At 35.9% G+C, this 27,336-nt stretch overlaps 4 protein-coding genes across 5 annotated transcripts; all 4 read left to right on the top strand.

The window, feature by feature from the left end:
- Positions 1 to 648: 648 nt before the first annotated feature.
- On the top strand, positions 649 to 4,678 carry LOC135733701 (homeobox protein Hox-B10a-like). Its single transcript, XM_065252495.2, is given in 6 exon segments — positions 649 to 666; positions 1,105 to 1,398; positions 1,401 to 1,467; positions 1,470 to 1,703; positions 2,940 to 3,003; positions 3,089 to 4,678. Coding segments are annotated over 6 exon segments (996 nt in total). The 3' UTR covers positions 3,408 to 4,678.
- Positions 4,679 to 8,145: 3,467 nt separating this feature from the next.
- LOC135733949 (homeobox protein Hox-B9a) lies at positions 8,146 to 14,074 on the top strand. Its single transcript, XM_065252780.2, has 2 exons — positions 8,146 to 9,030; positions 12,109 to 14,074. The coding sequence occupies exons 1-2, from the start codon at positions 8,517 to 8,519 to the stop codon at positions 12,342 to 12,344; spliced, it is 750 nt and encodes a 249-aa protein (XP_065108852.1). The 5' UTR covers positions 8,146 to 8,516; the 3' UTR covers positions 12,345 to 14,074.
- Positions 14,075 to 18,693: 4,619 nt separating this feature from the next.
- Positions 18,694 to 21,428, top strand: hoxb8a (homeobox B8a). 2 transcript variants are annotated; one of them, XM_065252782.2, is made up of 2 exons: positions 18,694 to 19,523; positions 20,296 to 21,428. In XM_065252782.2, exons 1-2 carry the CDS (start codon positions 19,100 to 19,102, stop codon positions 20,607 to 20,609), a joined length of 738 nt encoding a protein of 245 aa, XP_065108854.1. In that variant the 5' UTR covers positions 18,694 to 19,099; the 3' UTR covers positions 20,610 to 21,428. The 2 variants fall into 2 exon arrangements, with proteins under 2 accessions (XP_065108854.1, XP_065108853.1); XM_065252781.2 differs by having other exon boundaries at positions 20,293 to 21,428.
- A 1,146-nt stretch (positions 21,429 to 22,574) lies between these two features.
- Positions 22,575 to 27,019, top strand: hoxb7a (homeobox B7a). The gene is made up of 2 exons (XM_065277814.2): positions 22,575 to 23,102; positions 26,156 to 27,019. Exons 1-2 carry the CDS (start codon positions 22,685 to 22,687, stop codon positions 26,407 to 26,409), a joined length of 672 nt encoding a protein of 223 aa, XP_065133886.1. The 5' UTR covers positions 22,575 to 22,684; the 3' UTR covers positions 26,410 to 27,019.
- Positions 27,020 to 27,336: the final 317 nt, after the last annotated feature.

Here is a 27,336-nt window from a genome sequence, read left to right as displayed (position 1 = left end):
AAAACTTAGCCATAGTTCTAAATACTAATTTTAGATAAATATTGATAATTAAAAAAAAAAAATTTTTGGTTTTCTTTAAAATCGAAGTCTGTGCTCGGGTTCAAAAGTAAAAACAAGATACTGTGCAGATCACCATAATACAGCACACGCTTTATGATCTATTTTTGAGACCAAAATTTAAACAAAACCAATAAGTTACATATTCACTTATTATTCACTTATTTATCGAACTTTCAGTTTTTATATTTTTGCACAAGAAGTAGGCTACTTCAACAAATGTTAATCTAAAAAAATAATAATTCTGTCACTATGTTATATAACAACATACAAAATAAAAACGGTCACTACTATCTTAATAAATACAGTAGCCTATAGTGTACATAATGTTTGCTTCTTCTACTATTTAAATGTGCAGCATACCTGCGGTTAATATTGATATTACTAATATAAATATAACTGTTGCCCTTTTTTAGTTTTTGTGCTAGTGCTTAAAGTTTTAAAGTAATTAGGGCACGAGCACCCGAGCACCCAGGACCCTATTGTTCTTCAAGGAGTTATTATTATTTTCTCTTTGTATTAAGGCTACATCTGATATCAGCCAATTTAACTTTATATTTTGAACAAATATTTATTAAAATTCCCCCGATAATGGATCATGACACTCATGTATGTACCCTATCAAGTTACTTTGGTGGTGAACGAAATTTCAATATTCGCCCTTGTATTTCTATACCTTTTGGACTATTTTTTTATGTTTTAACATTATCTGTTACGCATTGTAATAGCCTATTGAAAAGTAATAATTGGAATTGGAAGAATTGGAAGCCTGATAAGGGGTTTAAAAACAGTTCTTCAAGGGGTGGAGCTTGTCCGTGAACCCCAGTCTCTACTGCACGGCAGAAGGATACGTAAATGCGCATTACTGGTTGAAAATGAATTTGTAAGGAACTGTTGCTTTGGCCCAAAATGTGCTCAAATAATGACATACTCATTCGTTTTCACACCGTTTCCGATGAACTCATATGATAGCCACGGTTCAAAGGATTCTATGGGTGGGGCATACAGAAGCTCACGTTCCAACCTGGACTGTCAAGTCCAAAATAGCTCGACCACCCCTTCAGATTCGGGCGCGTTCCAGACAATAAACCAGACACATCCGGTCCAAGAAGCAATGGGTCCATCGCATCACCAGTTTCACTATGGACCTGTGAACTGGGATGGAGTCCCGTCCAGGTTCCGCAGGTCAGCACGTGCTGCTTTGGCACTTCAGGTGGAAAACAGAACACCACCTATTTTACACTGGAAGCGGCAGTGCAAGCCAGTCAGCCTTTCGATTTCTCCGCCTTAAGCAGACTCGTGACGGATCTGGGCTTTCCGAACGTTACAGATCTTTTACAAACATTCATTCTCCAGAACTATCTTTTTACCCTGGACTCAAACTCTTCTCATTCAAAACAGACACGGACGATAATCGCCGCTTTCCTCTCACTCAGCCTTCCAACATTTGCACAGGTTTTCATGCTCCGCGCCGTCCTGTTTCGAAAATGACAACAAGCCTGTTAGCCATTATTTAACGCTTCATGGAACTACACGACATGGCAGCTGCACCGACAGGACCACACCGAACATCACTCACGCAAACAGAGACGACACAAAGACCAATAATTTCCAATCAGGGAAAACACATAGAGGAAACTCGCAAGGTATGTAACAACGTTAAATGAGATATCGGGGTATAAAGCAAACTACTTTAAGACCAAGATGAGTTTTTTCGTTCCGAAGGCGATTGAAGGGTGTAGCCACGAAGACACAAAGGGAGCCATGGTTAAAATTGAATTTATTGCACGGAATTGCCCTAGACAGACTAAATTGCACGTCTTTTCTAAGAAAAGCGGAAGGATCCATTGTCAACTGGAAGGCGTAGAGTGGGCCAGGTGTGCTATTGCTTTAGGGCTTAATTTTACTGCAGAGAAAACAGAGGGCAGTCAAATTCTGTTTTTAGCATGGGCTACGATGACTTGGGATTGCCAGCAGTCCAAGTTTAGTGTCAAAAGAGTGTTGTCTATATTCAACAAGGATAGAAGTAAATATACAAAAGTTTGCTGATTAAGGTAATCGTCAATAAAAAAAATTATTTGTAATTATTAAGGAACCATTTCTGTATCAGTCATTTTAAGGATTTTGTTAACCGTGACAGAGGCCTTAAGCCTTAACTGAAGTGTGTGTTTTGACTTATAGGGACGGTTTTCCGGACAAGGTTGATCCCAGTCCCAGACTAAAATGCATGTTTGAGCTGCTTTTATTTAAAAACATCTTGCACTGACATATCTTTAACATCGGTGCCATTGTTTTGTTTCAAGATGCACACCAGTTTTGTTTCTTATAAGGTATGTTTGTAAAAACTTCTTAAATGTCATAATATAACCAAGGCCTTGTCTTGGATCAATCTAAACCCTCTCCGGGACACTGCCCCACTGTCATTTAGTGTTCTTTGTTTACCAATTTTTTTCTGTCATTAATTCTTAAAATTTCACCAAATACATGTTAAATTTGTAATATTTTATTTCATTGCTAGCTCTGTGTTCGGTCTTTTAAAATGTTTTTGTAAATCTTTATTTTTAAACTCCAATGCGCTCAGATTGTTGTTCACTTTTAGTGACTGAACCTTATAGGTTTATATTCAACGGCGTGTTCCAGTTCAACTAAAATACTGAGATCATTTCTAAATACCAAGAACATGTTTAGGTGTATCTTTAAGTTAGTAGTTTGTTAAATTAAACCGATGAAATAATTAACATTAATGATTTAATTTAATAATGGCTTTATGTAATAAATTGCATCTGAACCGCATTAAAATGTGCATGTTAATGCATATGGCTCATTTTCTAATTTTTTATCCTGATTTGTGTTTTCCTTTTCTCCCCCTCTCACCAACCCAGACAGGCTGCAGCGCGTTGTCAGTAATTACATTATTTCCTGTCATAAAATGTCGGACACAGCCAGGTAATGGCCGCAAGCACAATGGATATTGGCTCAATTTGAAGGGCGACTGTAACAGACTTCTCTCTCTCTCTGTTTTCTTTTTGAGACGTGACTTTAGAAAACGCTGCGAGTGTTTGGCTGTCGGCAAAAGCGGGGAGGAAGAAGCGATGTCCTTACCACAAAAACCAAAGCACAAAATAGCTGGAAAAGGAATTCCTGTTCAACATGTACCTGACTCGCGAGCGCCGCCTGGAGATAAGCTGAAGCCTAAAACTCACGGACGCCAGGTTAAAATCTGGTTTCAGAATCGTAGGATGAAAAAAAATGTCCAGTGCACAGGACAAGGGACCCTGACACAACTTTCACTTTCTAAAATGATCTGTAAGACGATGTTAAAAGCGAACTGTATAGTGGACAGTGTATAGTGGCTTATCGTTTTGACACAGGCCCTGTAGTATTTATTTATTGATTGCTTTAAGGTTTTGTCCGATTCTTTTAAAGACTTGCCGTTGTATATATTTCGATATTTAACTCATATTTAAAGCTGATTGTTCAGATTGTGATGTATTCAGCGGTGTCAATTTTCAACATTGGCATATTTTTATATTTTAGCCTACATATATAGTGTGACCGTCTTTTTCATTTTTAGGCACTTTGACCAGAAAACATGTTTTGAGTTGTACGCTTAAGTAGAAAATGAATGTCTGTGCTTACTAAGGGTTTATGTAGTTACTGAGACAGTATTATATTATTATTATTAATATCATCAAATTGTTTGCTTGGACTTTCTTGTACCTTCATTGCATACAACTCAAATCATGTTTCTGGGTTAAAAGAACTCTGAGCCAAATTTTGGAGCAGGTCACATATTAGGGTACAATAGACATCCAAAATAAACAAATATCTATAAATATCTATTATGAGAGAGACATTATTTAAACAAAGCAAGACGTTTACATCAGGCCTCGGTACTGTTATTGTGTCAGAATTTGCAGTGGATTAGCGCAAATGCACAGATTTGTTAGAAATGTACACTTTAAAAGTGATTTGTTGACTTTAATTAAAACAAAATGTAGAAAAGCCGTTGCGTTAAAAAAATAATCAAACAATTTCCATACCGTTAGTATCCTCTGGTACACATATGACAAAACAACCATACATCCACAACATACATAACAGTATGGAAATTGATTACTTATTTTTTAACGCACTGGGTTAGTAAAGTCAACTAATCATTTTAAAAGTCTATGCTGGTATGTAGCCGATTAAGACACATTTAAATATGTTTTGCTTGACAAACCATGCTTTCTAAATAATTATAATTCCAATATGCCAAGCCACTGAAAATAGGAATTTCAAATGTTATGTTCTATATCTGAAGTTTTAATTGTATGCGAAGTGTGTTTGTCATATGTATTTCCAGGAATATGAAGTTTTGAATTGGACCATAGTCCTACTTATTTTTCCAGTATTGCTCTGCACACGAAAGGAATTATACATCTTTACGTACTGGAGAAAAAACTTATTTTTTTTGTGAAGAACACATTTCGCAATCGGAAAGAACATTTCCCAAGCCTTTCTCTATGTTTACTTATAATAACTATGAAGCATGTTGTACGAAATGAGTGCTCATAAAATTATTTTATACAGGTAACAATTTAAATATAATTTAATTGACAGGATAATAAAAAAACAAGGTTGTTTTAGCGTAATAATGAGAAATGATACTCTAAAAAGTCTAAACACTATTGTTGTAGCCATATATGGTAGCCTACTTCATAGTTATTTATTTCAGTGTACATTTAAACAAAGTAAAAAATAGGCATACAGTTGCAAATAAAGCTCCAAATTCTTGTAAAATCAAATGAAGAAATTAAAACAATTACGCTGCAGGTCTGGGCTCATTTCCATAAATCCAATATATTTTTTGACACCTAGGCTATAAAAACTATTCAAAAATATATATTTTTTTGGCAGAACTACACTTCAACACTTGGAGAAAGCATTTTGCTTAAGTGAAATTAAAGTTAACTGGACATAATATGTATGTAATATGTGAACAAAACAAACTTTGGGAAAAACAATGATCTATATCCGTTGTTTACGCTTGTTCCACAGTTTCTGGAAGATTTCGGAGAAAAGAAATAATACAGAACACATGTTGATATTGCTTAACTTGGTACAGTTCTTTCCTTTGAGTGAAATGCGAGTCTTTGCTTTGGTGAACCGCCATGTTGAAATCAGGCGATCCCCAACGCCATTGGCTAGGCAAGGGCCTCTTCTTATAACAGGGGCAATAGACGCTTTTATTACCCACAGTCTGGAGACAACCGGACATGCTTGTGAACTTAAATTAGTTTATTTCAGGCCAATTCTGTAGACAACGCCGACGACTTCTTTGTATAATGTGTTTTCCTGTATAAGTCAGAAATGTTCCACTTTATTTCTTTATTTTTTAGCCCTAGTGGCCTTTAACAAGATTCCTGTTATGTTGAACGGTGGTCTTTGAAAGTTCTATAGCACTGAAATATGAGTGCTCATCCGGTTCAGCACTTTTGGACGCTGGATTTCTGGCAGCTTGCCTTTTCAATGTCTTGCCTTTGAACACGGTGAAGACCACGCTGGTGTGTGATTTAGGTAGTTTCAAGTTGTTGGGCTGGACGTTTAATATCACAGGAACCTGAAACTGCCTGAATTGCTCCAGTATAATGCACCATTGGCCGTTCCAGCTGTACTGAAGATACTGTTACGACGTCACTCAAAGTATTGATTTGATAAATCTTGTTAAATCTACAGTTTATACAGATACAGTTTCTGTTTATTACTTTAGCCGAGGTCGTTTGTTGTACATTTTTTCTACAACCTGTTGCACGGAGCTTTACATGAGATTTACACGCAATGTCTGCAATATGTATTCAAATTTTTAACCATTCAGTTTACCGATGTTTTAATGATGACCACCAACAGCAGCTTTTTCACAATGGCCTGTTTTTACTCGACGCCATCAGAACCATTGTACATTTTATTGCACATTTTAATAACATAGTAGCCTATTCTATAAATATCGACATACCTTAGGCTATATTTAGTGGTAATTAAAATGCTGTCACATATGACGTTTAAATCAAATAATCACAACATTCTTGTCTTTCTTTACATAACAGGGGTCACACAAACAAATGAAATAAAATAAATGAATTAACTAATTTCTGGATTTGATGCATTTATCAATTGATGAGTATGGATACGAAGTGTGTGTGTGTGTGTGTGTGTGTGTGTGTGTGTGTGTGTTTTTTTTCCTTTTGTAATTAATTTAATGACACATGCAATTGTACACTGCATTGTGGAATTTTTAAATCGTTCTCGTTTAAAATCAAGTGAATATTTTTAGTACAAAGTTCTTAAATATATTTTTATATTTATTTAATATACACAATATTAAATAATAACACATAAGCAAATAACGACAAAAGCATGACAGTTTTTACATATAGTTTAGGGTAAAGTTCCATGGAGTTATTACAATGTATTTCTTATTTAAATAATGTAATTAGTACTCCATTCTAAACTTTAAAATATATATAAATGTGTGTGTGTATATGTGTATGTATATATATATATATATATATATAAAACTTCATGTATTACCAGGGCATATTTGATCAGGGCCAAATTGCTGACAACATCTTTTGTTTATTATTTATAGAAAGCTATAAGATAATATACATAGGATGTTTGATGGATGTTTTCTTAGCTTACTTTAAATAAGAGAAGGTGAAAATTTTATTTTGTTTCAGGTGAGAGCACATAGTTGGACACATACATTACAAAAATAGATGTAGTGAAAATGTTGGAATGGAAAAGCAAAAAATATAGGCACTAATCTTAACTTACTATAATAAGCATGATTATAATACATACAACACACAGAATACAAAACTTAATATAATGTTTTATTTAAGATAATATAATAAAAACATTATAGCCTAGCATTCAGTACACATTTTATGTGGGGTTTTATTGCCCTTGGTTTAAAAATAGGATTTTCCTGATGTAATCATATTTTTTGTAGTTTCCCTGATTCAATTCACTTAATACACAAACGTCTTGTTATGTAACTTGCCATGTCTACACGTTTTACTGTGTGGTTCGTAAAATTAGCACGAAGCCAAATGTATATGGCTAAAGTTACGGAGAAATATAAAAAACCGTTATGTGAGAAAGTAGTTTAATTTTGTTTTGCAGATATCCTGAACAGTATCTGCATGGTTCAGCAAATCAGGAACATAAATTTTGTAAGTTTTTTTTGCAGAGGCACAACAGCCTGATTTAGTTTCAGGTTTGTAGGAATAAAATAGTTCTTGGGCACGGCCCAGTCATTCACAAAAGACAGTGAACTTCTCTCTGAAGTATTTAATTTAGTGTCTAATTCATAATTTCTATTTCACATCAATACGGATTAGATAAGACTAATAAAGTGTTTTGAATAAAGCAATAGAATGATTAAATACATCGTGTTTATTTAGAGTGTGTATGTGTGTATGTATGTGTGCAAAGAAGTGCGCGCTTGTGTGGAATGCTACAGCAAAGTCGTTCACGGCCCTCGCCACAGGCAGTATATCAGGCCTATAAAAATCAAAGGTGCCTGATGTACTATTTTATTATAGTATTAAACGACTAAAAAGTTCAAGTAGTTTCTTCAATAAATACAAGGGGATTGTCGCACTGTGGTGTTTAATATCCTCGTTAAGAAAAAATGACTGTTAATTTTCCAATAAAAATGCTCATTATCTCAGCGAACTCCAGGAGAGAAGAGGTTTGACTCCCTGGAGGTTTAAAAGTGTAACATTTTTTAAGTATAAACATTTTATACACATATAAATGTAAATTCATACCATCAATAGTATTATTAAAAATTATTATTATTAGTAATAATGAAAATTTGAAAAAAATATGGTTAAAACGTAGCACACGTAACAGTCACTTTCTTGTGATGCCTTTTGCCTTATAAAAGTTCTGTTTATAAATTTGTCATATGAAACATTTGTTGTCATGTATTCTGTCAAGCAAATATTATGATAATTCCCTTAAGCATCCTCTCGAGCTCGGAAAAATGCATCAATTTAAAGAAAAAGAAAAAAATGTTGTCACTTATTTGTAGCCCGTTGCCCCGCATATACATTTTTACACATAATGTCAAAACGTTTCATATTTTAGTAGACATCTGTAGATATATAGATATACTCCCATTTTGCATTTTGCATAAACACGTGAATTTATTTAGAGGGGAAATATACAGAGCGCAAGTGGAGGAGCGCTCTGTACAGCCTCTTGGCGGATTGATTTACACCCCATTGACGCTTTATCAGGCTCGCGAAAAAAGTCTGACCAATCACTTCGCTCTGAGCGCACACCACAGCTGCCCGGCTCTACTTTGTTGGCGAGAGAGTAAAGAGGAGTACCGTAAATAGGGGAGTGTGTTTCTATTGTACATGCTTTCCTTCAATGAACAGTACGTTATATAATGTCCGAGAATGTCCATTTCTGGAGCTTTAAGCAACTACTATGTCGATTCTATCATAAGTCATGAGGGAGAAGATCCGAACGCGTCCCGCTTTTCCAATGTACAGTTCTCCAGTGCTAGACAACCGGGACCCGGCGACCATCCCGAATTCCCCTCTTGTAGTTTTCAGCCCAAACCTCCAGTATTTAGTTCTTCGTGGAGTCCATTCAGTTCCCACGCGTCCAATGGCTTACCAGCAGTCTACCATCCATACATACCGACGCAACCCGTGCCTTCCACGGATACTCGATACCTCCGCACATGGCTCGACTGTGCCCCGAGAGCTGAGCCACTGCCTGGACAAGGACAGGTCAAAATGGAGCCGCTCCTTGGACATCTTGGAGAGCCACAAAAACTCGGTGGGCAGCATGAGTATATCTTGGAGTCCTCAACAGCAAGAGAGATGAATTCTGCTCACGGCGCCGGATTTGAAGACAATAAGGACATATGCGAAGGTAGCGAGGACAAAGAGGGACCGGATCAAAGTAAGTTATAAACCTAGGAAGTGAACACTCTGTAAAGCTTTTAATGCTGTCATAAAACTAGAACAAAGCAATGGAAAGCCACAGACACCTCACAGAGCCAATTATGATCATGTAGCGTTCCAAAATGTGTTTTATTCAGGTTTTCCTTTGTTTTTTATCGTTGTTTTTCAGTGAGTCTGCTGGTCTGTTTATATTTGCAGATATTGGTTATGCATGAAACTTCGTACAGCCATGGTGTTGTGTTAAGACTTGTTTTTATTTTGGCCAGTTATGGAGTCATGCAGCGATTTTACACGTTTATAAAAAAGTTTAATCTTTTATTGTCACTTAAAATACATTTATTTAGTTGTAAAGCAACTTTTATTTATATTTCTCCCTCTCTCACGCTGAAAGTCTGTTAAAGAGTCGGTTATTTGCGCGTCAGTGCACTTTAGTGCACCAGTCAGTTTTAAGTCGGCAGTAAATAGGTTTTTGTCAATGTCTCCCTAAAGCATCCTTCAGTTATATTTTGCATTATGCTGGTCTTATGTGAGATCTCTTTGTTAGTTTTAACATTTACGGATTTTTTTATTGATAAATAAAATTCCAATCACATCAATGGGCGGGGAAACAAATATTAGATTAATGACTATGTAGCAGCCTAGTTTTCTGGTATATAGTTAATAATAATAATAACAACTAACTTGTATAGTACTACATGGATATGTATCTATTTTCCAGTGGCCTGTTTTTTAGACCCTTTACCTGCACTGTCGAGAGAGTGTATGTGAGCTGGTGCATAGCCCATAACCAATATAGACATACTATGGGCCCTGAATGATACATTAAATTGAATACTGGTGCTCACGCAAGAGAGGCAGAGGCTAAAGTCTGCATGTGTATTGCTCTATTATAAGTCCAAAAATGAATTCTTAATCGACAATATTTTTTGTTTTGCGTCTCTTTCGATTTTGTAGAAATTAATTTCGAATAATCATTTATTTTAATCTGATTATTTTGTCCCATCAATGCGAACTGCAAAATAGAAATACCACTGTGCTAAACCGGTCGGTATTTCAGAATTAACTGTAGGCAAAGGCAATGATGTTCGGAATTACACGTCCTTGTCTCTGTTTATGGCTGCCTATGAGGATACAGAAGTTATAGACCAAGTTTATTAAGTTATCAGAAGGGTCAATGTGCATATCATTCAAATGCGAGAATCTGGTGTTGTCTCTAAAGGTAAAATACAATTTACTCTAAATATTTTCTAATGTAAGATGCCCAGTATTTATAAGAATTTGGACCAAATGGCCAGAGGTCGTTGATATAGTTTGTATAATTTGGAGATTTCGGTTCTTGTTGTGGTTATGATACACGTCACTTCTCATCATACAGCCTCAACCTCAATGACTGTTTCATTATTAAGCATATTGTCTTCGATCCGTCTTGTGAGTAGCAAGGTAGATATCCATCTTAGATGAGTTTGCGAGGCCTACAGTTGACATGATGCGCGCAGTAATCATCTTTATAAAAAGTAGAATTACATAAAACAAATTAAGAAAACATATTCAATTAATTTGCGACTTAATCGCATGTTTTGGGGCATAAAGCGATTGGGTTTCCACTTATGAGATGGGAAATGGTCGCATCACGAAATGTGTTGCTTATTCTAACCTCCTGGCATTCAAATTTAAACAGTTGGTAATATAAGTCCCATTTAAATAGACCAAGTTATCTATAAAATTTTAAAGTTTTACATTAGTCTGCTTTAAATTATTCTAAAGCATAATTTGACATGTTTTAATCAATTTTTTCACTCACACAGTTACAATGGCATTCGCATAATCTTCAGAATTAAGGTACCAGATGAGGATCCAATGGCAATGGGTTCACCAACTATTTTTGGTTCACCACATGATCTTTTAAATCAAAATCGTTCCCAAAATCATTTCTGTCTTACATTTATAGTCTGTAGAACTATTTTCCACTACAAAGAGCTTTTTATGCAACAGAAAGGTTTTGTAGATGTTGATGGTTCTTTATGTCGCCATACAGCCAAATAACATTTAGTAACCTTTAGGGGCTGTTTACACTTGGTATTAACATGCGTTTTCGTCGATCGGATCACAAGTGGACGACGTTAATGCCAGGTGTAAACGGTGTTCAAAACGTTTTGAACCCTTTAGTTTTAAGAGTGCAAGTGACATCAGTTACCTCATCATGGGCAAAGAACAATTTAACATTTATTTTTAAGAGTGCAGGTGACATCAATTTCCTTATCCTGGTGTCTCGGTGTGTTGGAGATTCAATATGTCAGTGTGCATAATCCCAAATGCAACACAATGAAAAATGTTTTAGACAGCATCTGCATTCCCGACCAAACCGCTAAGAGAGAAGACGCCTCGTTGGAGATGCTTTTCCTCTATAATTCACCCCACATTTCTCTCTAAAAGGGAGATAATCAAAAGTCACATGTGACCGCATTTTACAGTGCATTCCAGTAGGGTTAAACCCTTTGCGCACTTCAGTGCGAATATGCAATCTGTTTATTCAAAATTATATTTTCCTTTAAAGAAATATGCTTATCATAAAAACCCGTGGACCAACTGTTTAGCAGCATCACGGTACTGGTTTCTGCTAGGTTAAAGACATATAGATACACTTCATAGATGGTCACATGCAATGTTATACATAACCTGGTTGTTTTTATAAAATTCATTGGCTGCCATCACGTCTAAGTCAGCTATAAAGGTCGCCTCCAATGTATTATGCAGATGCAGAGTTAAATCAATACCACCCGTATTTTTAGAGAGTGGGAGTAGTAGAGTAAGACAAATGCTGGAACAGAAAGTCGTTACTGACTGAAGCAACGTGGTACAGTGTATGGGATTTTTTTTACTTATTTGAAAATGTTTTGAGTTTTATTATTTTCTTTGTATTTTTAGATATCATATTGTGTCATTATCGTGAAAACATGGATGCGCCCTTAGGCCTTTTAATATTTTTGTGGCGTTTGTAAACATTGTGAGCATGTGTTTCGTGTTGAAAAGTTAGAATATTGTAACATTTTATGGATCTGTATTGCTTGTTTTGCAGATGACCCATCGGCCAACTGGTTGCACGCCCGATCATCCCGGAAGAAGCGATGTCCATACACTAAATATCAGACCTTGGAGCTTGAAAAGGAATTTCTGTTCAATATGTACCTCACCCGGGACCGGAGGCACGAGGTAGCTCGTCTGCTGAACTTGACAGAGCGACAAGTTAAAATCTGGTTCCAAAACCGGAGGATGAAAATGAAGAAAATGAATAAGGACCAGGCCAAAGAATGATAACGCGGACTGGTGCCTGACTTCCAAGCCTTTTACAAGAGTCTTTTAAATCTGGAGATGATGCAAACACACACACTTCCCGTATGAATTAACTGTATTAGAGTATAAGGAAGAGGTGAATGACGCAAAGGAAGAAGAAACATCCTAACATCTTTCCAATGAAAGCTACCTTTATTACGTTGTATGAAAGAAACGGACACTTCATCAGGAAAACACAGGTGTTAAGAAACTGTTTTCTCCAGGTTAAGAACAGCCGAAAATATTATGCTTTGTAAGGTTTTTTTCGAGTCTTGCATTTTTAATCATTCCTTTTGTTACGGACGTGTGCTAAATGAACATGTATTTAACAAAATATACGCCTTATTCATGCTTAAATAAGTAAAAAATTAGATTTATCATTATTGTTGTTATTATTGTAACAAGAGCTAATGAAACAGCCTTTTTTGTTTTCTAGGGTCGGTTACATTTGTGACGAAGTATGCTTTTACAGGTTTTCAAAGATAATTTTAAGTTTACTGCATTATATATACATTTCTTTTCACGTTTTGTGTTCAAGAAATTAAGGGTAGTTGTACATTTATAGTAAAAGTCTCTTACATCTCTTACATAAAGCATCTCTTAGACTGTAAATACTACTACTAATAATAAGGTTTCATATCCAAATCTGCTCTTAGATCTTTTCCTTTTTTAACTATAGCCTGAACTTTTTTATCGTTTAACATTAAGCAGATGAATTATTTAATTGAATGGTGTTGTATTTCCTGGTCATTTTTTATTTCAGCCATCAAATTATCTTTGTTTAAAATAGGATTCCACATTTTTTTATGGAGAAATGAATAAAGGAAAGAAACACCATGTGTTAGAGTGAAGCTTCCGAGTGTATGTTGTAGTATGCCAGTAATTCTAGAGTTCACTCGTACTTAAATGTTTAACAACCTTTAAAACAGATTCGGTCGACGTTATGCTTTCTCTTGTTTACATAAATTTGCGCATGCCTCGAATAGTGTCGTTTTTATGTGCGTGATATTGAAGAAAAACTAGTATTAATTCAAAGCTGTTTTATGTGCTGTCTTAGGATTGTTTTTACATTTAATTTATTGTAAATACATTAATAGTTTGTTTCTTTTGAATGAAATGTGATTTATTTGTTGTAAAAAGATTTTTTTAAAACTACTTGAATGAGCAGATAAACATAATATTCCAATTTTATTTTGTTTACATTTTCCATATGACCAGCTTCCGTTTTGTCTATTGTTTGCATTGTTAGCGTGTTTTTTGTATTTTCTCGTTCTTCCATGTTTCCTAGGAGATTTCTTGTTTGGGTCGAAAAACAATTTTGCTGTTTAATTTTACTCTAAAATTAAGCGGGTCTATCCTCAAATTGCACACAGTGTTTATAGTTAGTGCTCACTAACCAAACTCACCTTCCCAGCCCTTCCATGACACACATACGCGCGCGCACACACGCGCCCACACACGTACGGATTTCTCTTGTGCTGTTTTATAGTGCACTAACACGTTTATTCTCTGGTGGACTCTTGTCTTACATTTTATTTAAGACAAAAATAGCACAGCTAAATTTAATAGCAATTTTGAAGATATTCACTCACGTCAACATATCGTTTATGTACACTAGCTCTTTTTATTTTGTGTTACTGTTTGTTGTGTTGTTAATCTGTGCTATTGCACGGCTGATGCTGGACTCATATTAAAAGTTTACACGGACCACACCCTCAGATCTTGTCATTTCTATATACATAAATGTAACAGCAAGATGTAAAAAAACACAAAATACAATTTAAATAAAGTTAGGTAGGGTAATTGTTTTAAATGTGTAATTGCAAATTAAATTATTTTAGTCGGTAGCAGGATAAAGCACCTCGCTCACCATGATACATGTATTTCTAATTGTTTATGTTACAGATATTAGCAAACAAGTGACGGTCACTGGTTTGTCCTAAATATTTAGATTCCCTGGTTTAAACAGTTGACAAACAATTTTGTCACAATGACATTCTTATCAATTGACAATGTTTATGTCGCTTATGATGTTCACAAACTCAAAGGTCATCCTGCCTTCTTAAACATTTTTGCTTTATGGTATTAACCATACCCTGAATTACTAGTTTCATGTATATTACGTGTTATAAAGAAAGGCATGTGTTGTAAATATGCTATCGTGTGCTGTAAAGCATTCGTCCTAAATTAAAATTGAGGATCGTGCAGATCATATGTGAAAGTATTACTATATATAACTATGACTTGTCTTTGCTTTGTCTCTCTCCTTAACGCATTATTAAGATCACTTGATATTAATTGTGCTACATATCATCCAAATTAACAGTACGTTTCAAGAATCAAAACATATTTTTTCCAGCAGAAACTACAGTAGGATGCTAAATAAAAGGGATATGGTGGGTCCATGTATTTAAAACGGCGAATTGAGGGTATAGACACTGTGAGGCCCACTGATATTACCAAACATCAACAAAACGCCTTCCAGGCTAACTGAAAATGGGCTGTAGAAAAGAAACAATGAAAAATTGCGATTTCAAGAACAGTTATGTGGTCTTACGATAATTCACGCTCTTCTTTCACAGTAACATGTTTCTCTCCCAATACTATGTTGCAATTTAACCAATATAAAACAAATAAACCTAGTTTACTGGTTGATTAAGTCAGCCAAGATCAGTCCTCATGTGCTAGTCACAGTTGCTATAAAGAGGATGAAACAATTCTGCATATAACAGACTGTTACAATTATTTTTTGAAGACATTGCCAGTTGTCCTGGCTTACAGATGTGTTCATGATAGACTATCATTTATTAATTCAGAGTAAGTCAGTACTGATCATTCTAATGCCGAAGAGATATTTTCAGCCCTGCCACATCACTCGTTGACGCCCTTTATTTTGGTGTTTTGAAAGGAAACAAACTGCAGAAAGAATGCACGCTCGACGTTCGGAGGAAATGGGAAGTCGACTGTCATAAAAAAGAGAAAGAAATTCAATGTGGTGTCCCGCAATAAAATAATATGACTGTAATAAAATTTTATAGGGTATAAATTTCTGAAGGTTAAGAACTAAATGGCTGTAAAGCAAACACTCCGCGAAAAAAGTGGAAATGTGGAAAAAAACATTTTAATTCTTAATAACGGTAAGATAGTGATTTACTCCACGCAGTGTTCACATCGGGTTCAGTATATTGGTGTGTTTTCACCCCTTCTCTCGCATTTGTCGTTTTATTGTGCACAACGTTTGTTCTTTAGCCGTACAGATTCCTTACAGAGTAGGGGGTCGAGACTGGTGAGATCTGGACTTCCACATAAGAGCTCTGAGCCCGATTCTCTCGACGCCCACCCTTTGTTCTATTTCCGAACGCACTACAACCCTTATAGCGGCAATAAAACGCCACAAAAAAGGATTTCTGGCGAGACGTCTGGGACGACAAACTTTAATTTGTTTACAACCTTTGCGACCAGCTCGACTTCGCCATTCAGTGGCCATACATCCGATTGTGTCTTGGTAAGATGAGATACAAAGGCTGGTTGCTATAGAAGAATATTTCATTCACTCCAAAATTTCCGTTATCTCAATTACATGTTATATTCCCGAAAACAGTGCATTTTTAAATAAACAATGAAAATGCCGAATTATTATTGACTAAATGCTATTTATATCCTTGTTTATCTCTTGCTATTGAGACCTAAAATATAACTAGCATCCATCCAAATGTTTTTCTTTTCTCTTACAAATAATATTAATAAAAAAATATAGTGGTCTGGCACCACATTTAAAATTTAAAACGAAGGAGGCCTTTGTGACATATAGACAGATGTAAAGACAATAATAGTAGCGTATTAAAGAAATAAGGGTGCTCACCAAAGAAGTGACACATCAAGCACACAGATGGAATTTCTTAAGGCTCATTGTACATCTTAAATCTTGTTCATGGATGGAAACAAAATAATACAGAAAAGATAACGTTTTCTAGTTTGCTTATAGCATTATTAGTATAACTGTTCCTCATCGTCAATGACAACGATCACTTTTCTAAATATTTGTAAAAAACACACAAGACCAGGTCCTTTAAGGATCGTTTTAAATGGATTCCTTATTATAGCGAATTAAAATAAGTACTTTACATCATTGAATTTGCACTTACTGAGCTGTTAATTCCCTCATTCTGTTTTTATGTCCGTTGTTTATAGAACCATTAGCTTTTGAACTTCCGCTTATTATAGTTGAATTTGTTGTTGGCCTAGCACACAGCTGCCACTTGATGGCAATGTTGCTCCATCAAAAAGAGACTCGCCGGTCACATTTCCCCCCTCGAACCGGAAATCTTTGGAGCCAAAACATATGCGGACATGTGTTACACTTGACTAAAGGAAAGCTCGCACAATTTAGGTTTGACAAGCAGAAACGTTTTAAGGGGACCAAGAAGATTAACTTCAAAAGATTATTTAATCTATTTGACAAATAGCCTATCCAAATTAGTCTCTAAATAAAATACAATATATTTTTTATGAAATTTTCCAAACATTTTGGAATACACAAACCCTTAATGTATTAATCAAAATGTATTATATTTTTTCTTCATATCCATCATTTTATTTGTTTCATTATGAATTTAAGGAGCCACGTGAAAAGTCATGTGAATTATTACCTTCCCCAGATCGTTTTTTGTAGGCTAACTTAAATTTTAAAATATTATATATTTGTTTTTATTAACTTGAATGTGCATAATTTTTTAATAAAACATTAAATTACTAGACAAAACATGGGTGAGAAAAGGATTTTTATTGAGAGAAAAACAAAGCAAGTACAAGCTTACAATGGCGTCTGCATAAAAATGGGTAAAAAATTTAAACAACTTATGCAAGACAATGTCATACCTTAAATAAGAACATTAATTAATATTCATTGGATTTAGTGATCCTTTAATTATTCATAGGATTCAGAAGATCAATTCAAAGTCAAATTACAGAAAGGATTTACAATAACATATTGATTATGCATACAGTTTTACTGTTATTTTAACATAAGAACTCAAATCAAAACTGCTAGGTTTTACATAAACCATTTTCTGCATTTTTGCACCCTTTGTTCTTAATTAAAGAAAAAAGATAAGTGAATGATAAGAACAATCTGATTGACTATAAAACGCCTATTAGTCTCACACATTACGTAGTCATACACATTAAATATGTGATGAAATATAAATATATCACTCTCTAGTCAGCGTTAATCTTGAATGCTTAAATAGGATTCCTGACACTGAGATGCTAAGGTGCTGATTTTGGGGAGATATATTTTTCCTAAACCTTAGCAGTATTTTATTTATTTTTTAAAAATGCAGGTATTACCACATTTCTAACTGGACGTACAAACAAACATTTTTTAAATTCTTTTTTTTAAATCTTTGAACATGTTATTCTTTAAACGTTTGATTTTTTACCACTGGACAAATCTTTATACAAATCCCGTCGGGATATTTTCTAAGAAAATGTAAATCAAATTTCTAATGCTATATGGAGATCGTATGAAATACAAAACTAAATGACAATTAAAAGACTTCTTATTTCTGCACGGATAAAATCCGGAGTGAATCATTTACAGCCTTGGTAGTGGAACCTCATAAAAACCTAACAGCTTTTTCTGATGTACTACGTCAACAACAAACAGTGAGGGCGTTTATTGCATTTTATAGTTTGTTAAACAATTTACAACCACATTTCCCTTATGCCTGACGTCCATGCCTCTCATATCTCTGTAGGTATGTAATAACTTCATGTAATATTTTTAAGGAAGGTTATCAAAATTTTAAATATTGCTGCATCACAAATTTTCAATGCGTGCATTAGTTGCTTCAGATGTTGCTTTTGACAAGTTTAAACGTGAATATTAATGTTTGCGTGATACGCTTTTACTGAAACTAGATAAATAGCGTACCTTCAAAAATTGACCATCTCGACCCTACATATTTACTAAAAGCTAAGACTCTGCCTTGTTACGAGATTTGGAAAATAACAACTAAACAGGCCAATCCGTTACATAGGTTGCCTGTGATCAACATAAAAAACACAATCTTTTAAAATAAATAAATAAATAGGGTTGGAGTTGATAAGTTGAGTGGGGGAGGGACAGAAGCTGTGCACTTGATCTGATGCAAAGCGCCAGATTTCTCATTAACTTACTCGCTTGAACATATTAATGTGCATATTCTCCCCTCCTTTCTCTTTTGACTAACCCCCCTCCCCGCTTCCTCGCTCTCCCTCCCGCTCTCTCTCTCTCTCTGTTCGCTTGCTTTCTCTTTTTCTCTCTTTTTCATTCTCTTACTCCCTCCATATCAGAATCGCACAGAGCTGTGTCCGTGTGGGGATGCAAGAAGCCAATGGGATGAGGATCCGATAGTAGATGCAAATTATTGTGAAAACACTGCAAAATATGAAACTACTCATTTGCAGAAGAGAACATCACAGAATGTGAGGCTTGGGAGTTGGCACCCTTCACCGGAATTGTGATGCTGGAACTCTACAGTGGGAACGTACCTATATGGAAGCTAAATAACTTGGCTTTAGAGAAGTTGTTTTAACAAAGGTACATAAACGCAAGCCATTCGCCTATTGGAAATCATCGATTGTTGCTCTTTTGTAACTGTGAATCGGACCTCTTTCTGCAACTACTGCGCTGATACAAGCACATACAAAAACAAACTCTGAAACAAAAAATCAACATCGACAAACGTCAAAAGATGAGCTCATACTTCGTCAACTCTCTCTTCACTAAATATAAAAGTGGAGACACTCTACGGCCGAACTATTACGAGTGTGGTTTTGCGCAGGACCTGGGGACAAGACCCACCGTCGTGTACGGTCCAGGCACCGGGGCCACTTTCCAGCATGCCCCTCAGATTCAGGAGTTTTACCACCATGGCGCATCGACGCTATCCGCAGCCCCTTACCAGCAGAGTCCATGCGCAGTAACTTGTCACGGTGAGCCGGGTAACTTCTATGGATATGATGCTCTCCAAAGGCAAACACTTTTTGGTGCTCAAGACGCCGACCTTGTGCAGTATAGCGACTGTAAGCTCGCCACGGGGGGCATCGGCGACGAGACGGACAACACAGAACAGAGTCCGTCGCCCACACAGCTGTTCCCGTGGATGCGACCTCAAGGTGAGCCTCGGTAGACGGATAAGACTGCCAACTTGCTTTTTGTGTGTTCGTGTAAGTAAGTGACATCAAGTTGAGTTAGCTCCACTAAAAATCTCAGTGCAATTTAGTTTTAGAGCTGCATTTCCTGTGTGCACAAGGGGGGCGGGGGGGCAATAGCGGGTTTATTGTTTTATGGTGTTCAAAACTTGTGAATCACTTTATAGTTTAATGACCCTGCCATAGAGGGTAGTGGGAGAGAGGAAAAGGAAGACAAGAGAAAAGCCCAAATCCTTTCTTTCTGTTTACATGTGTGAGATTTTCTCCCACGGCTGATCTCAGTTCTCACCCAGGTCAAAGTTTTACTGCAGCCTTTAACGACTTACAGTGAGGTTTGGCTGTTTCACAATCCTTATGTCATTTATGACTTTGTCAAACTTTTGAACATGTGGATGCGTAATGACTGCTTTTGATAACTCTATTATGGTGTTTGTAAATGTCCTTATTTTGAGCTACGTAACGTATATGTTTGTAGACGGACACATTACATTGATTACATAGTATTCAATCTGGTGAATCCAGGATAAACAAAATATTTATATAGAATCTTATAATTTAATTGCACTGAACATAATTTTGCATATTGCAGATATAAATTAAGCATGAAATCATTTTTATATGTGTAAAACCGCGTTATAAGGAGCGGGTTAGGGAAATGTTTATTCAACTTGACTCTAAAGTGATAGTTTGGGGTAAATTTGACTTTAACATCTGTAACTTTTTTTATTGCCAGTAGCTGCCGGACGAAGGCGAGGTCGCCAAACATACAGCCGCTATCAGACGCTCGAACTCGAGAAAGAGTTTCTCTTCAATCCCTACCTGACACGAAAGCGACGGATTGAAGTATCACACGCTTTGGGACTGACCGAGCGACAAGTGAAAATCTGGTTTCAAAACCGCCGTATGAAATGGAAAAAAGAAAACAACAAAGACAAATTTCCAAGCAGCAAGTCTGAACAAGAGCAGATCGAAAAAGAAAAACGGGAGAAAGAACAGGCGTCCGGGGCACAGTCAGCCGGTGAAGACTGCGACAAGGCAAAACAAATGTAGAACGGATGTGTGTGTCTGTGTGTGAGCAAGTTTGTGTGTGTGGTGGGGGAGCAATCAAAAGGGTGAAGAATAAATAGAGAAAATTAAACAGACAATGATGAAGAGAATACGAGTGTTTGCATGGGAGGTTTGTCTCACAGAGACAACTTAGTCAACTTGAGTTGTTACATCTTTGTAACTTCATGAAGGAACATAAAAATGACTTGGGCTAGATAAATGACTATAAACCTAAAATGTTGATGAAAGAACTTCAGGAAGACGAAGGACAAGAAGAATTTCTACTTTTTACCTGATGTTCGGAGAGTGTGATAGTATTAAAACTAATCTCCTTTCTTTGTGAAATAATTATCGTGAAACTCATGTTTCTATTGTTAGGATATTGTCATTAACAATTACATTGGCAGCTGTATAGTTTTTAAGTTAAATGGTGCACTTTTAACTGTTATCTCTTATATGTTATGATGATTACGTAGTGATTAATGACTTCCAACAACATGAAACTGCCTATTTATGCCGTAGAAACTCTTTTTACACGTCTTTGGTTCTTCTCAAATCGATGGCATTTTTGTTGTCTTCCTTTCCTGGGGTAAGCATGCGCACAGTGGATTATAAAAATGAATAAAAACATAATAAAATAAAAATTTTAAAATGTCATGTGACCCATTGTTTACTAGAAATCCATTTTTTGTCGTTTATTGGTGTACATAAGTACTTCATGACGATGACTATATGAATTTGTTGACATTCGTAACTGTGTTTTAGTGTCTGAAACTGGAAGAACCGGAAGAAATTGACACAATAAAGTTTACAAGCGAGAATCCGTGACATTATGTGTCGTTTACCTCATTTCAATCTAATGTGGAGACCCTAGAAAGAGGGACCAACTGCATTGCCTAAAAACACACTGCACGTTGTGTTTAAAAATGGTTAAATATCTATAAGCTCACTAGAATTACAAATAATGAATAGGCTAATGTTTCAAATAGGCCTATATTTCACGGATAAGCATGTAGTGTGGTCTCGTTCTTGTTTTATAGCCCCACTTATGAGTTACGTGTACTAAGAGAGGCATTTGAAACCACAATTGAAATCCCTCTTAACTATTTTGTCATACCAACAGTGTAACACGACACGATACGCCACTAAACAGAAACAGATAGACTATGTATTATCGGGGCACTACATCAAATTTCTCATAACACGAAATTTCATCGTTTCAAACTCTGTTAAATGTGGGCATTTGAGTTATGGGCAAACATCTAAGCTCATGTCAGGTGAATTATTGTAGTAAGGATATGTGGGTATCTCAAACATTCAAAGATTGTATGTACTGCAACGAGATTTTTGCTGCCAGTGCTGCAAGTGTGTGCATGTTGAGTATGGGCAAGTTTAAGAAAATATATGATTTATCCGGGATGCGCTGAGTGAATCCGTCACTGTGCACAATGGCTTTAATTTGTGTGTGTGTGTGTGTGTGTGTGTGTGTGTGTTGGAGGGACATTACTGATCGATAACCTCATACTGATGACCATTTCGAGTATTCTGGGAGAAGGTGCATTTGCCTTATGTCTACGGTACGGCAATGAAAAACGGCAATGAAGCCGATAAATAAAGTAAATACTGTATAAAATAAAAAAACAATAACTTCATGGTAGGTATTGGATTCTGAAACAATCAGCACGTTGCTAAATCTAGACAGCCTAAAACTTATTTATAAATGAATACAGCTCACAATATATTTAATGTTGGAAAGGAAGTCAGGTGATTACAGAAACCTTCCCAATAGCCTATCGATTTGTGTGTTCTACAGTGCTTTTGTGTTGTATGTACCTTTGGCTGTAAGTGAATTATTTAAAAATATGTGGACGGTCAGTTGCGTATCCCTTTCCACATTAGACAGGGCTCTGTGATGGCATACTCATTGGAGGATTTTTCGTCACGTGCTACTCATCACGTGCCCCTGAGGAAAACGGGTGATTTTTTTGTGTAAATCTAGACTGTAATTCTGTAATATATCATTTGGACTCGTAAAACCGACACTAAAACCATTTGGTCTATAAATCATTTCTCAAATTATGAGTTCATTGTATTATGCGAACGCGCTGTATTCCAAATATCAACTGGCGAGTTCTGTCTTTTCTACTGGCGTTCATCCCGAGCAAACTTCTAGTGCCTTTGCGAGTAGTTCTCAGCGGTCCGGCGGCTACGACTTGGCCTCCACCGGTACACCCGTCTCCTCATCTTCCGTCTCCCTGTCAAGCATGTATACTAACGGTGCAAGTGCTTCCAGCCAAAGCTTAGGTATGTACCCCACTGCGTATGAGCTGGGGGCTGTCTCTCTGAACAAGCACAGCTCTCTGTTTGAGCATCCGAGTCTACGCATGGTGTGCGCTGGCGATCTCTCTAGAACGCAAAGTGGTAAGGCAGAGCAGGGAGGCTACAATCAAAACAACGAAGACAACCTCCGGATCTATCCATGGATGAGGAGCACAGGTCTGTGAAAAAATGAATTTTTCGTGACGATGGGGTTGCGAGTCTATGTATGTCTGAGGGGGAGGAAAGCGGTTTAAGGGGGAACCCAGAAAATTAAAAGAGATTTCTTTTAACTGTGCTGAAAGGCACCATGGTTAACTTGGGCAGCTGTCTCCTCAGATCTTTTATGGCTAATTGGCCACCATAAACCCACAATTCAGCGCATCATTGTAGTAGCCTGCTTGGAGGGGAAACTGAAATTAATTTTATCGAACAAATGTTATATATTACAATATTACGACTACAGCGCTTTTGTCAAGCTTCCATGCGTCATGGTTGTATTGCATTTCATGTTGCTACATGTACAGATAGTTTCAGAAAGACATCTATAACTGTGTTATTCATAATAATGGGCTTTTATAAAACGTTAGCCTATATTTTCTCAATAGAGGGCAGGAACTTGTTTTTTAAAAGTATATTACACTTAGTTCGAACTATATTCAAAAATTACATTCATTAATTGTACATACATACTGTAGTGTCTAATGGGCATGTGTGTTAGTGTTTGTATGAATGTTTTCTACGTGTAAGAATATCTGCCAGTCTATTTGTATGAGTATTTATATTGCCCTAATTGTTGTATTTATAATACTGTCAAAGCATTGATTCTAATACATGTTTATTGCATTTTAAAATATAGTCATTATTTTTTTATTAACAGATCTTACATCTTATTGTGCATCTTCATCAATGTAGTAGTATGCATTTTTTTAATTAAGAAAAATTCACATCATCCTAAAATTATTCTCTGACAAATTATGCTTTTTATCTGAAAAACGGCACTTTACACAAGTAGCTGCCACACATCCCGGTAATGGTAATTGTAAAGGAGGCGACTCAAGACACTCCCCACAAGCAACGACGTTCAGCTGTCAACATGGGTCGCTTCATTCTTGTTAGCTTCCAATGTAAAAATACAACAACATAAATAGTTTGAAAAACAGAAAGCTCATTAGCAATGCTGGTGACATTTACTGGCAGATAGTGCTGGTGAGGAATCTCCTTGTGGAATGCCAGTAATTATGTGAAAAGATGCACAGGCCTACTTATATCTCGTATTTTGCTATGCACTACAGATAGGGCATGATATAGCTATCATAATTCTGGCAGTCACAAAACTACTTTCGAATTTAGACATCAGGCATCTGAAGGGGAACTGTTCACATTTTAATACCTTGAAATAGTTTAGCCCTATAGTTCGTAGTCTTTAGTCACAGGCACATAACCAGGACATAGAGGACGCATAATGCTAGTGTAGAAGCTAGTGTAAATAGAATTCGGGCCTCCTAAACGTTCATCAAGGACAAAAAATAAAATAATACATTTTAGTACATTTAGTATAAGTACATTTACATTACAATAAAATGAAAGTCATACAAACATAACTACAAAGCTAATCCTTCGGTGGTTTAATAAGTGTTAACATATTAAAAATACAATCCTTGCACCCAGATCTGCTTTAGATGTTTTACTATGGGCAGTTGCCTTTTCAGGCGAATTTATGTTTTAATTTGATATGTCATTTATATTGACTCTCTTACTTGCTCTTTCATTATTCACACACACACACACACACACACACACACACACACACACACACACACACACACACACACACACACACACACACACACAGGATGGAATTCTGTTTCCATTTTTAACACTTGAAAAGCTGTGGACGTCAAAGACCCTGCACAGTTCTAGAATACAATGCTCGGCCTTGTTTTAATCTTGTTAAATCATTTCTTTCTGCGAGAACAATACACATCATTTAAACACCATCGTTTAGGGTACGGGATTGGCATTTGATTGACTTTTAATCAATTCAAATCTTTCTCTTTAATATCTCATGCGTTTTCTTCCTTATACTTCACACAGTTTGTAGACCAGTAACAACAAGAAGTCACGGCGTCAGAGTCGGAAGTAAGATTACGACTAAAGAGTGCAATAAACAGTTCAAAAGCACATAAACTCAAACCAGTCCCCATTTGTCGACAGTCTGCTGGAAATACAAGGACGACACAAGTTGCAAGTCACAGACTGTGGGCAAGGCTGTAAAAGTGTAGTGTGGATCTCAAAATGTGCTGTAAATATTAATGTGTGCTGCTAAAATATGGATACTACGAAAACGGCTCTTATTTAGAAATGTGAATACGTCGGCGCATCTGAGGAAAGGAATTAGATCCTGTTGTTGACTTTGGTCATGTTTTGGAGGAAGTCTCAACGCCCAGGGTCCCACTCACGGCAAATTTGCCAGCAAAAGAAAAAGCTTACAAGGGTATTGTGGACATTCATTGTGTTTCTAAATTACATTCCAATTTGACATCTAATCATTTTTAGCTTAACTGTACTTATAATCGTTATATGTTGTTTTTCTTAATCTAAATGTGTGTTAGGTCTGAAAGATGCATTTGTAGGCTAAAAAGATGCAAATGTAATCGTTATTTTACATGTGTAATGTTTTTTTGCTTAGGTTTTCAACCAGTTACAATGTAAGGATGAACAAAATATCATTGTAAATACGCCAAAGCAACTTAATTAAACTCGGAAATGTTTAATAACAATTTTCTTTAAAAATAATTAAGAATTTTATTTTTTTTATACATGGTCTGTTGTAAGGATAACCGCTCTGCTATGGTCATTCTTTATATTGACATGCATGTATCTTCGTACTATTAAAGATGTTTTGCTTAAACTGGGAGCTGTATTATAAAATAATGTCTGTATTATTTTTTATTAAAAAACATTTCCTCCAAACGCTCGCTTTTAGTCAGACTAATTAATGTGCTGATACGCATCACGAAAGAATTTTTCCTTTAATTATCCAAAACAGTTTGTCACTGCTGATGCTTTAAATTCCTGTATACGTATTATATTCATTATACGTTATTCGTTATTCTTTTTGAATCACAATGCTATTTTTTGCCTCTGCTGTACACATAAATATTAGCTTTGTTTTCTGATACTTCTTCCGCTGTCTAATCGAAGCTCACTTTTTACTACATTTACCACAGGTGCGGACCGGAAACGGGGTCGACAGACATATTCGCGCTATCAAACACTAGAGTTGGAGAAGGAGTTTCACTTCAACCGTTACCTTACACGGCGGCGGCGTATCGAGATTGCACACGCCCTTTGTCTGACTGAACGTCAGATTAAAATTTGGTTTCAAAACAGAAGAATGAAATGGAAGAAAGAGAATAAATCTGCGAGTCCCTGCTCTCCAACTGTCGACCAAATCAGGGGTGATGAAGAAGATGAGGACTGAAATTTCAGGTTGTGGTAATCTGAGGAGCAACATGACCTTATAAAATTCATAATACACTGAAGATGCAATGTTAGAAGGTTACTGCAGGCAAAAATATCGTCTAACTACTTATACAACGTGTGTTAATGTTTGTAGTAAAGTGACTAAATAGAAATAATATGCTGCAGTTATTAGAGAAGTGCATAGCGAAATATATATATTTGAACCTGTCTGTGAAATCCAAGTCGCATAATCTAATTTTGAGATTAGGAGCATCAACGTTTGACTTTTAATTATTTATTTAAAGTTTTGACATGGCCTTAGTCAATATTTATGATATTATGTTATATTTAAACAGCATCATCTTTACAGGATTAGTTTTATTTATACCAGTAAATCACAAAAACATTATTTAGCTGGGTTTTCACAGATTGGGCACGTTTATATAATTAACGAAAACTAGTTGCAAAAAATGTGCATGCTTAAATATTTGGCCTATTAGATGGGGTCAAACACAAAAGGGAGCAATGTATTTTTAGCTAAGGTGTTTTGTACCTATGTCCTGTTTTCTTGACATATATGTAATTTTTTTGTTAAATGTTTCAGTTGAAATAAACGAGGCGTAAGAATATTCCTGGGAAGTTTTGCTATTTTTGCTTTGTTTTAAATTTATTTTAGTTTTTTATTTATCGAATCACGTCATGACACAAGGATCATAATGCTGTAAATAAATAAACAAACTGTGCGCTTGAATTTTTTGATTTTCATAATGCATTTGTTTGTCAATTTAATTACATAAAATCCTACAATACTTAAACTAATATTTTAATTATAAGCGACTATAAGTATTTTTTGATTACACACTCGAAACATCCATGCTTACTGTTGGCGCGTTAAAATTAAAAAGTTAAATTCTCATTTTTTTGTAGGTCGCTTTGAAAAAAAAAC

Source organism: Paramisgurnus dabryanus, chromosome 3 (assembly GCF_030506205.2).
Source record: "Paramisgurnus dabryanus chromosome 3, PD_genome_1.1, whole genome shotgun sequence".
NCBI lineage: Eukaryota > Metazoa > Chordata > Actinopteri > Cypriniformes > Cobitidae > Paramisgurnus > Paramisgurnus dabryanus.
This window is presented reverse-complemented; position numbering and strand designations above follow the sequence as displayed.